The sequence below is a fragment of the Gossypium arboreum genome, chromosome 11 (genome assembly GCF_025698485.1).
Source record: "Gossypium arboreum isolate Shixiya-1 chromosome 11, ASM2569848v2, whole genome shotgun sequence".
Lineage (NCBI taxonomy): Eukaryota > Viridiplantae > Streptophyta > Magnoliopsida > Malvales > Malvaceae > Gossypium > Gossypium arboreum.
The window spans coordinates 38,203,531-38,215,021 of record NC_069080.1 but is presented as its reverse complement, the minus strand read 5'-3'; the positions used below and the strand labels follow the sequence as shown (position 1 = coordinate 38,215,021).

Genomic DNA, 11,491 nt, shown 5'->3' with positions numbered 1-11,491 from the left:
AGGTTGCTCAATTTGCCAGACTAAAGTTTTAGTCTCGTGACACTAGAACTTACTCAATGCAAGACCTAGGCGTTTAGGGTTATGTTCAAGTGTGGGGATCAATAAAAATTTCCTAGTTGTGATTTTTTGAATAATATGGGTAAGATTTTTTATGGTTATGTTTGTTGTAGGGAAAAATGAAAGCAACCCAGTTTGAGATAAGCCAATATACTATTGGCATGGATGATCTAAGTGCAAGTGCTTTATGTTTGCTACCCAAACCAACCAAAGCCACCTAGGGCTTTGTTGTTTCTCTGTAAGCCACTCTAGATTCCAAGTTAAACATTTTATAAAAATTTAGCATGGAAGCATGGAAAGGGAACTTATAAGGTGTATGTAAGCGAATACTTTAGCAATCATCATTAGTTATTAGAGTTTAGAGAAACAAATTAGGGTTTTTTGGTGACAGAGACAGATAACTTGTGAGTTCTTATTTTGAAGGATTTATCGTTTCTTTGTAAGTCATTTGGGCAGATGACCACTTTCATTAAGATTTCAAGGTGCTTAATTAGCTCAAAGGCCCATATGGCACCATTGAGATGATAATCTTCCACAATTAGCTTAATTTATTGTTTTTAAAATGTAATGTAATTTAAATGTGTTCGTAATAAAACATTGCAAACTTATTAGTCACTTTTTTCTAATGATATAACATATGTAAGTTAATCGATATTGAAATGTAATATTGATAAGTAAATTATTTGATATAGATTTTTTATTTTTAGTTACATTTTTCTAACATTTGATTATGCATATAAAATAAAATAGAATTTAATTAAAAAACACAAAAATATAATAAAAAATAATTACATGAAGTTTTTTTCTAAATAAAGAAATAAATATGTAAAAATATATACAAACATTGGTGGCATTGGGATGAATGCATTCCATAGCCAGTGGTTGTTAGTTAGGATTGGATTCCATCGTTGTGGCACTTAGACAAATCTTCCTCCTTACCTCTATCTTTACTCATTTTAGAAGCTAGTACAAAAATAAAATAAAACTTACTACTACAGAAGCCCATTGGTGATAATAATGTAATGGCTAGAAAAGATAAGATTTGCATAAGCTAGTCATAAGGATAGTGGAACTTTAAATAGTTACGTAACCTCAAGCTCAATACTTTTCTTACCAAGCGATAATGTCCTCATTGGGGAATGGGCAAAGTTTGATAGTTTGAATCCATCACTAAACTAATATAAGGAAGCAATCGTATGCAATTTCGACAAGTGTGAAAAATATAATCGATTCAGCATGTTCAACAGGTGGATCAAGCTCAAGACATTCAGTAGATTGGGCACACACTTGTTGATGTGCCCATTGATGGCTCATTGGTACGCGTTATTTCCTAGTTTTAACATGGTATTATCCTTTCGTATAGATGCAATTGTCCTTCAGCCTAAACTACTCCAATATAACTCTAATGACTAGATATTATTATTTTGAATAAACTAACCATCAACAACAAGTTAAACATGATTGTCTCAATGGTGAATATACTCTTGAAGAACATTTATCCAACAATTCTCGTGGTTAATATGCTTTTTATGAGTATTGGACCACTAGACGATGTGGAAGCATAAACTAATGCATGCACCTTTTATAGTTCATCGTGCTCATATTTGTCTCTCGATACAAAAAGGCTAATCTCATCATTTCAATATGACCTCTACACTGACTAAAAGCACGTAATTCATAATTCAATATGATATAATATGTTAAGTATGATTATATTTTTACCTTAGAATAAGAGGAAAAGTGTTAGAAGAGATGGTCACTAACCATAGCAATCGTATACACACCCATGTTTGTAGCAATAGACAACAATCTTTTGTTTGGTTGATGGAACGCTAACTCACCCTATAGAGCACTCTGCAAAGGAATGTCGAAACTACCAACCCCTAACTAAATTTCTTGACCAAATTGAAGTTTGCCAATAAATTGAGATATAAGTAATGCACTTTATTGCCATACTTGTTTGGTAGTAGCATTCTTCCAATAATGCATAGTATGTAAGCCCTAGCATGCTAGTTTATCTAAATGATACTTGCATTAGTAGGTGGGCACAAGTCGATTAGTTTTAGAACCATGTGAATTTTAGCTAACACCCATTGAAATCTTTCTCATCTTTAGGAATTGCACCCAAGAAATTGTAGAGTAATGTAACAACTTGATTGCACATTCTTTCATTATTGCTTGTTTGTCGATTGAAAGGCTTATTATCAAAGCTACATATTCTAGCTTTATTGTTTCTTTGTCGCTTGAGAAATGGAAAATATGTGTCTTCGTCCTCTATCTTCTAATTAAGGCAGCAAGCAATTCCGGCACTATTTTGAAGTAAGTAATTTAAGATATCGTACACAAACAAGCCCTCTTTAAGTAATCTTCGATTCGATTGTTTGAGCCATTAAAACTTAGATTATTGCAAGCTTGCATAACTAGATCTTCAAGCTATTTATAATTGTGAAAAATTAATATTTACTTTATTACAATCTAAATAAAATTAAAAAATAACAAAATTTCACTATGTTTATGCAAGACGTTGCTATGTGATCTTTATGTCTCATAAAGTCATTTTATCATTGGTAAAATCTAAGTTAAGGCTTAGTTAGGGAGGAAAGTTTAAGATTCAGGGTCGCAAATGGAGGACTTTTGACATCCATGATGTAAAGTCCCTTTGAATTAAATTGGACGATTGAGCTTACGGACAATAATGATCGAATCAAATTGTTTGGCCTGACTGTGATATTTATAGGTGGTAAAGCCAGATTGAAGACATTGATTTGGGTAGTTGAGGAGCATTATTGATGTCAATAGACCTCGAAATTTATGGGTGTTGAAGTTTCTTTAAAGTGTACTTCTTCATACATCGAAGAAGCATGTGATTTATATGGATTAAAAATCTAAGGCCTCAAGACTTACAAATGTGGAGGTTGAAATAAAAACAAATTATAAGAAATAATCTAAAAACAACAATGTTTTGATAAAAATAAGAAAAATAACAATATTTATATAAAACTTAATTAATGATTGAGAGGGTCTATATAGTATTTATCCTTATCATAAAAGGAGGTAGGCAAGGAAAGATAATATAATATAATATATGGATGGATAAAGAGAGAACATAATTCAAAATGCATTATCTACTGATGATTTATATCTGGCCCCTATGAAAATGTTGTTCCTAAAAAGAGGGATCCTATGGCTGTAAACCTAAAAACGGACAGAATTCAAGTTTTTCTTGTTGTAGCTTCCTCTCTACCGTTGTAAAAGCTGCCTGTAAACCACATAAATTCAGAAGAATACAAGTTTTACAATTGGCAAAGTTAACCATTTGGGGTTTTTCACATGTACCTGTTTTTTCTATAGGTTGATAAATTTACATCGACTCAAATCTTATTATTCGAAGTTCCAAGTAAAATTAAATCATACACCCTGTAAACAATTGGTGTAATAGCTAAAATGTTTGGAAAGCTACACACGTCCTACTAATCACATTCCTCTCCCAAATTTCCCCATAGCTAGGCTGCATATCAGTTGCAACCTTTCTAACAATCTTACCATCAATGCTTTGCTTAGAGTTCTGAGTGGTCAGTTTATGTTGATCATGTTGTATCCCTTCCCTCTCTTACTGTGTGATCGACTGCATTTGATTATCTCTTACTCCAGCCTCGATATTGATATTGATTATGTCTTTTCTTCTCCCGCCTGCTTTTTCTATCTTTTCTTCCATCTCTTTTCAGCTTTAGGGTCTTCTAATATGGTTGGCATATCTCAATAAAGACAAGTGGAATTTGGGAAGGAAAAAGAACATATATATCAACAATCCATTCTTATTTCTTAGTCAAGCAAAAGGATTTATAGTAACATCAAATAAATTCCCATTGCATGTTATTTGATGGTTCATATCATAGGCTTACCTGGGAAACCCATGTTTTTAGCATCCATCATTTCCTGCAGCTGGTATTCTCCTTTGGATTCATATTCATCTACAGTTTTCTCCTTTTTGATGCAAAGTTTTGACTTGGCATTTGCAAATAGCCACGTGGCGCTCATCTGCTTGTTGATCATCCTTGCTGCGTAGTAGGGGATCCTGACACGTTTCGTATGCTCTGATTTTATGCGGCTGTTGATGAACATTAAGCAGTCCATCAAGCTCTCTTTGGCCAATCCTTTCATGTCATAGGCTTGTGACCTTCTCCACAAGCTTTTACTGTGGGGACTCACTGTACCTGATAAGCACAAAGCTCTAGTTGTGTCACTAATGGCGGCTGCTGGGTTTTTCAGTAGCAGATAACACTGCGCTCTGTTACTGTAAAGAACGATTCTCTCTTTTCTAAAGTTTAATGGACACAATTCCAAGGCCTTGGAATAAATCTTGCAAGCTTTCTCAATTTTACCAGTCCAAAACTTTTGGTTGCCTTGTTTTTTCAACTTCCCTACAAGTACTTGTCTCTCTTTCATGTCTTGTTCAGACATTAGTTTGTCTCTTTTGATGTTCTCAACTCTCAATTCCCATAATTCTTCTAATGCTTTCTCAGCTTCCTGGTTCTTCAGCTTCAAAAACCCAAATTTGATTTTGTAGTAATCTTGCAACAATGTCTGACTTATTGTTTCCCCCACCATTTTGCTTTCTCCAAGGCTTCTAAGTTCAACTAAATCAACAAGAGACGATGCTGCAATGTCAATAACACCATATCTTGTCTCTGGGTCTTTGAGAAGCAACAAGAGACAATCAATGGCCATGTTTTGCCAGTCATCTGAAGATCTTGAAACATTGCAAAGGCTCTCCATTACTTGTCTTGAATTTGCTACATTTTTCCTTCCTGTTTTTGAGGAACAAAGAGTTCTAAGTAATCCGATCCCTGCAGGAGATGTGAGGTTGACTAGTCCACCCCACATTCCACACAAATTGTTCAAAAACTCAGTGTTGCAGATTAGGGTGAGACCTCTCTCTTTGCTTGCAAAGCAATTCAGCAGATAAAGTGACCAACACTGAAGCTGACTGGCCCATTCCTCAGCTTTCCTTGACTGCAACTCCAACTCTCCAACTCCTCTTGTAAGCAAATCACAATGGTATTTGGGTCTCTTCCTAGCTTTTATTCCAACAAACTCTTTGTACACTACTTCAAGGCAATTGCTAACTATTTCCATTGCCAGACTTATGATCTCCACTTCATGTACAACAACAGCTTCAAAGGTTTTTTCATGGCTTGCCAAGTGACCCAGTGCTCTAACTGCAACTCTTTGTTCAACCCAACTCATCTTACCTCTCAAAAGCTCCATTAATGGCAAAACCACACCTGATTTAACAGCTTTTTCTGCAAATTGAGGATTGTCCATTGTATATGAACCAATAACATGAGCAGCATAGTAGGGGATGTAAATGTTCTGACCTCTAAGAAGCCAGTTTTGATCAGTGATGCCTCTATGGATCAGTTTGGCCATGCATTCAAATATACCAAGTGCAGGAAACTCTGGATCATCAGGTTGTGCCATGGAAATGTTCCACAGCCCACTCAAGACCAACACATGTTCTTGATCATCTCTGAGAGGCATCTCTTTGAAGCAATGGCTGAGTTTTGCTCTTCTTACAGAAGGTTCTGGCTCATTCATGGTGCAGAAGAAACAATTCAGCTTGCTGCATGGTGGCTCTGAGTGCATCTTGGGTGGTGAAGAGATGAGTTTCAGGGTCGAATGGATTGATTGATTGATTGATTGATTGATTGATTGATTGATTGATTGATAAGCCACAAAAAAGCTGCGCCACAATCAGTTTCTTGGAGCTCCCGGGTGGATGAAAAAAAGTAAAACAACTCAGGCAACTAGGCTGCTAATAAGACTACTCATATAAAGGACAGCAAAAAGTAGAGACATAGAGAACCCATAAAGAGAGGTTAAGCAATATTTTATCTATGGAACAGTACCAATGGTTCGTGATTGTCTGAAATCTTAGGCATAAAATTGCAAGTTTCATTGATTAAGACATGTATCCTTTTAAATATATATATATATATATATATTCAATCAATGATGTATGTGCTTTGAGTTAGTGTCTAAGTTTAATATCAGAAGAGCAAAGAAATGATCTTTAAAAAGGAAATCTGTAAGGAAATTAAAAGGGTGAAAAGGCTCAGAATTGGATGCTGGCTATAAATTCAATTCATTTCGTATTCTTATGGCTAGTGATCTGGTATGAACAAAAGTTGATGCATTCACCTAAAATGGAGGTTGGAAATGATTCAATCAAAGAGTTAAGAAGGCAGCTATCAACAATATAGACAATGGACCACACTCTTCTACCTAGCTTCTGGATAATACAAACACACTGTAACTTTGAAACGAAGCATTCAAATTTCAAACTGTTTTTTTATTTCATTTTTTATTAAAAAAGTTTCAGTTGCAAAAGCATACAAACTGAGTAATCATTTCTACATCTCATTCTCTTTAGAACAAAGTAATCAAATGTACATCTTTTCATAAAAAACAAAGGTGCTTTTTTTAGTTTTGTTTTTTCAACTCACAAAATTCTGCAAGCAAGTACAACTGGACTGGTCTCAAGAAAATGCGGCTTCCATATGCAACATGTTACCAATATGAAAACCCATGATTGTTAATTACTTCTTTGGTTTTTTTAATTGTTCATGTTGATGCTATTATATGCAACTTGTGACTATACATTGGAATGCATGGCATGATTAGGTCTACAGACTTTATAGTTTAATATATTAATGAATGTGACTAAAAGAACTAATATAAATCTTTCCTAGGATGACTGTTTAAGGATTATAATTGAGATTTGGGGAGTTTGGTTCATATCTTGACATCTGTCGATATTGAATAAAAAGATGCATGCTTAGCGTTGGTTTCCAGGCAGGCTTTAGCGTGGAAGCGAAAGCCAAACTAGAGTGAAAAAAGCTTTGTTAGAAAGGGAAAAGATTTTCACTTGGACATCAAAAGTTGTGAATTATGACTCTTTTTATTTTGATATTTTGCAAGCACCTGTAAGTAAACTCTAACCCCGTGTTTAGTATTTTACTTCAGTGCTTGTGTTAAGTAATATGTATTAGCCATAATAAATGTAAGTTCGAATTTTGAAGATTATATTATTAAGAGAAATAATTATGAATTTTGAATATAGACAGTAAAATAGATATAAATGATAAAAAAATATATATTATGTTTAAATTAGTTATTTGGTGCATTAATATAAAAAATTAATTATTACATCAATATTAAATTAATTTGTGATGAACATAAAAATAACTAGTATAAATTTAAATATGAAATTAGGAGGAGGACTAACCACTAATAAAAAATAAGACTTCAGAATAAAAAAATTTTAATCTTTCCTTTATTCAAAATAACCTAATGAGGTTAGATTATTATTAACCCATGTATTAACACAATACTCTTACAAAAATAGTATAAATTTTAAAATAATGAATGAAAGATTGAGGAGTTTGTTCTATGAAAATATTTTATGTATCACTTAAAATATAAATATTATTTATAAATGTATTATCTTTCTTATAGAAGATTAAAAAATTTAATTTGTTTTGGTAAACAATATTCAAGATCACTCAATTATTAGATAGTATTTGAAAAGTGATTTAATAATTGGATTTGGGTGAAAATACTTATAATTACATAATGTTGACATATTTAAGTAACCATTATAATAGTGGATACTAGTAAATTGGGTGTAATTAAAGTGTCTTAATTACATTTTTAATTCTTAAAAAAAGAATGAGAATTGAAATAATTACACATGTAAACTACTCACAAATTTAATTTTTTTTAAAAATATTATTTTTTATATAAATTATATTATAAATATGAACTCATACGAGCATTTGAGATAATTATAGTGAAAAATATCTTATATTATATATCTTAAAAATTATATTATAAAATTTAAATATAAAATTAGTAACTAAATTTGTCCACTTCTTTCAAATTTTTCTGTCAAAATTCAAGACAGGTGATAGAATAAGATTATGTCACATGAAATTAATGACATAATCATATATCCAAAAAATATTAAAAATCAATAAAATATTTTAAAAATAAAACAATTATAAATAAAAATATATAATTTAAAAAATCTTTAAAATAAAAATCATAAAAATACTATAATTATTAAAAATAAAAATGAAATATATATATTAAAATTTAAAAACTACAAAAATAAAATTATCTTCATCGTCTCAACTCAACAAAAGTCCTTTTCACGTTTCCCTCAATAAAATAACATCATTTGGGATCAACCCTTTGTTAAACATTTCTTCAAACAGTTCTTTTGCATTATGCAACCTACTCTCCTTGCACAATCCATTAATCAAAACACTGTAAGTAAAAGCATCAGGATAGATCCCAACTTCCTCCATAGCACTTTCAACCTAAACCCTTCGTCTAAATTCACTGATTTACAATATCCGTTGAAAAAAGTATTGAAATTGACGACTGAAGCATTCAAACCTCTCCTTTCAATTTCATCAAACACCATTTGGACATCTTTAATTAGACTTTCTCGACACAATTTATTCATCAAAATATTAAAACTATACACATTGGGTGGGAACCCATATTCCAAAATCTCCATATAAAATCCTAAACTCACAATCGGAGAACTTATCTTCATCATTCTATCAAGCAAATATTGACAACCCCGAAATGGTACTTTAAGTTTATGATTCCTTACCAATCCAAAGCACTGAATAGCATCAGAAACAAAACCCAAATCCGTATACGCAATCATTAAGGAATCAAGAACAAATTTACACTGATGGGTACCTTTGGTTTCGAGAATCGAAGCCCAAATCGAAGAAGCCGAGCCTTTCCCTTTGCGAGAGACACAAAGTTGAGAAGAAATCGTGCTTGAGGGAACATATTATGGGCAATAAGGAAATGGGACATGGCGGGATAAGAATGAAGCGTGTAGCGAAACATGGGTTGGGAAAAAAGGAAGTTCAAAAAGGAGAAGAGAGAGCGTTGATAGTGAGTGAGGTTTGAGGACGATGAGGTTGACGACATGAGAGGGAGTAAGGGAAGGAAGAAGTTTACTGAGAGAAAAGTGAAGAGGCTTTATCGGGGAGATTTAATTGTGTGAAAGAGGGTGGTGAGAATGGGGTCATGGTGGTGAAGCAATGGTGGAGAGTACCAGACAGAGGGAGAGTGAGATATGGTGGCGAGGCAATGGCGGAGTTTACCGGGAGAAACGTGAAAAGGGTTTTATTTTTTTTAAAACATTTTTATCGATTTTTAATATATTTTTTGGATTATGATATCATGATGTCATTAATGTCACCTGTTATAATCTTATTCTATTATTTATTTTAAATTTAGCGATGTTACAAAAAATATTAATTTAATTGAACAAAATAAATTTTGAGTATAAAGGGGAAACAAAAAATGCACGTTAGCAGGACTTATTTGCATATGGACATTTCTAAGTTCTTCTTTGTCTGTCCTTTTTTTTCTTTTCTTGATTCTATCTGCTCTTCTTTGTTACTTTAATTGATTTCTGCTTGCTTGTTAATGACTGCATTGTCTCTTAATTGGAGAAGTTTTTTTTATTCTTCTAGGTGTTATCACTTTCTTTTTTCCCCCCTCAGATCTGTAATGAGGAGGTTCTGGTGAAGTCGCCTATAGAGGTTTTTGATAAAGGCATTCAACAGTGGAAGTACTCATTGGTTGGTCAATCTATTGGGAATGATCCCAATTTTGGTGCTACGCAGAAGATCATCAACACTCTTTGGTATAAGTATGGTGAGATTTCTGTTCATCTTGCTGGGAATAGTTTGTATATTTTTCAATTTTCTTCTTCTGTGGCATGTGGTTGGGTTCTTGAACATGGACCTTGGCATATTCAGAATAAACCTCTTATTCTTCGTCTATGGGAGTCGAATCTTAAGAAATTAGAGTTCAGTCTTGATTATATGGCTGCCTGTATTCATCTTTCGGGTGTTCCTCTTGAGCTTTACACTCGTTTAGGGCTTAGTTATATTGCAAGCGCTATTGGAAATCCTTTGTACATGGATAGAATAACTGCTGACCGTATGCGCCTTTCTTATGCAAAGCTTTGCATTGAGGTATCTACTACGGTGGTTATTCCTCGTTTTGTCAATGTTGAGTTGTTAGATGGTTCAATTGTGTCCATTGTTGTTTCTGTGCCTTGGCTTCCAACTCATTGTACAGATTGTTATTCCTTTGATTATTCTGTAAGGTTTGTCCTAAAAAGGCTTCCATTCTTGCAAAAGTATGGAAGCCTAAGCAATCTAGTTCTGTAGGTGCAACTGTTGCCATTACTAAGCCAGATAAAAGTTGTATTGCTTCCTCCGTTTAGTCTGGCATTGAAATAGGAAAGTTGTACTTGTTTCTTCTTCTCCCCCAAAGAAACATGTTCAATTTGCAAGTTCTAGTAACAGATTTGAAATTCTCAATGATGATCTACCTGAGCTGCCTTGTGATTAAGCCTTTAAAAGGTAAAAAGAAAGGTTTGTTGAACAAAGGAAAGAAACTTGTGGCAAGCTCTGTTTCTATTAGAGGTAAATCCATTTCCCCTTCTCAATGACTATTGGTTTTTGGAATGTTAGGGGACTCAATAGTCTCAATAAGCTTAGACATGTTCTTAATAGGGTGAATAAGCTTAAATCAAATGTTGTGTGTTTCCTTGAAACTAAAATTAAGGTGGATAAGTTTCATCATGTTATACAACAACTTAGTGCTCAATGATTTGTGTTTTGCAACTATGATGTTATCGTTAATGGTCGAATTTGGGTGCTTTGCAAATCTGGTATAGTTTTATTCCTTTGAGTTTTATTGACCAATGTATTACTGGTAAGGTCAATTGCTTTGGTAACTCTTTCTTTCCATCAGTTGTTTATGCATCGAATTATGCTTCTGTTCGACGTCAGCTTTGGTCCTATCTTGTTGAGGTTAGTCAGGTGGTTGGGTGGATTACAAGAGATGACTTTAATGTCACCTTTTCTCCTTTTGAAAGGTCAAGCTTCAATGGTACTCAAGGTAGTTTTTCTGACATGAGGGAATTTCAAGATTTTGTTAATAGCCTTGATGTTGCGGATATAGGGTATGTTGGACCTTCTTATACCTGGTCAAATCTTCAGCAGCTTAATTTCATTGCTAAGAAGCTTGATAGGGTCCTTATAAATCTAACTTGGTTGTTGGCTTATCCTCTTTCTCTAGCAGAATTCTTAGCGCCTAGGGTTTCGGACAATTGCTTCTCTATTGCTTGGTTTGAAAAGTCTTTGTCTACGCCCCCCCCCCCCTCCCCAAATCCTTATATTTTTTTTAATTTTTGGACTCAGCATGAGGATTTTCTTTCTGTTGTTGCAGAGTCTTGGCAGGTTCCAATTTAGGGTGACCCCATGAGGTGCTTTTGTCTCAAATTGAAAAAGCTTAAGAATAGGCTAAGGGACTTTAATAAGGT

At 33.6% G+C, this 11,491-nt stretch overlaps 2 protein-coding genes across 3 annotated transcripts; one reads left to right on the top strand and one right to left on the bottom strand.

Moving 5' to 3' along the window:
* Window positions 1–3,435: 3,435 nt before the first annotated feature.
* On the bottom strand, window positions 3,436–8,951 carry LOC108472353 (uncharacterized). 2 transcript variants are annotated; one of them, XM_053021882.1, is made up of 3 exons: window positions 8,836–8,951; window positions 3,960–5,818; window positions 3,436–3,812 (listed from the first exon to the last, which is right to left on the bottom strand). In XM_053021882.1, exons 2-3 carry the CDS (start codon window positions 5,701–5,703, stop codon window positions 3,757–3,759), a joined length of 1,800 nt encoding a protein of 599 aa, XP_052877842.1. In that variant the 5' UTR covers window positions 5,704–5,818; window positions 8,836–8,951; the 3' UTR covers window positions 3,436–3,756. The 2 variants fall into 2 exon arrangements, with proteins under 2 accessions (XP_052877842.1, XP_017629325.1); XM_017773836.2 differs by lacking the exon at window positions 8,836–8,951 and having other exon boundaries at window positions 3,960–6,020.
* Window positions 8,952–9,303: 352 nt separating this feature from the next.
* Window positions 9,304–10,537, top strand: LOC108483539 (uncharacterized). Its single transcript, XM_017786996.2, has 2 exons — window positions 9,304–9,504; window positions 9,627–10,537. The coding sequence occupies exons 1-2, from the start codon at window positions 9,454–9,456 to the stop codon at window positions 10,329–10,331; spliced, it is 756 nt and encodes a 251-aa protein (XP_017642485.1). The 5' UTR covers window positions 9,304–9,453; the 3' UTR covers window positions 10,332–10,537.
* Window positions 10,538–11,491: the final 954 nt, after the last annotated feature.

What these genes read in the sequence shown, in the direction of transcription:
- LOC108483539 (XM_017786996.2), top strand. Translation starts at nt 9,454, where the DNA reads ATGCACGTTAGCAGGACTTATTTGCATATGGACATTTCTAAGTTCTTC. An exon ending in ACATTTCTAAGTTCTTCTTT is followed by an intron (nt 9,505 to 9,626) that starts GTCTGTCCTTTT and finishes TTATTCTTCTAG; the next exon opens with GTGTTATCACTTTCTTTTTT.
- LOC108472353 (XM_053021882.1), bottom strand. Translation starts at nt 5,703, where the DNA reads ATGCACTCAGAGCCACCATGCAGCAAGCTGAATTGTTTCTTCTGCACC. An exon ending in TAAAAACATGGGTTTCCCAG is followed by an intron (nt 3,813 to 3,959) that starts GTAAGCCTATGA and finishes GTCTTTATTGAG; the next exon opens with ATATGCCAACCATATTAGAA.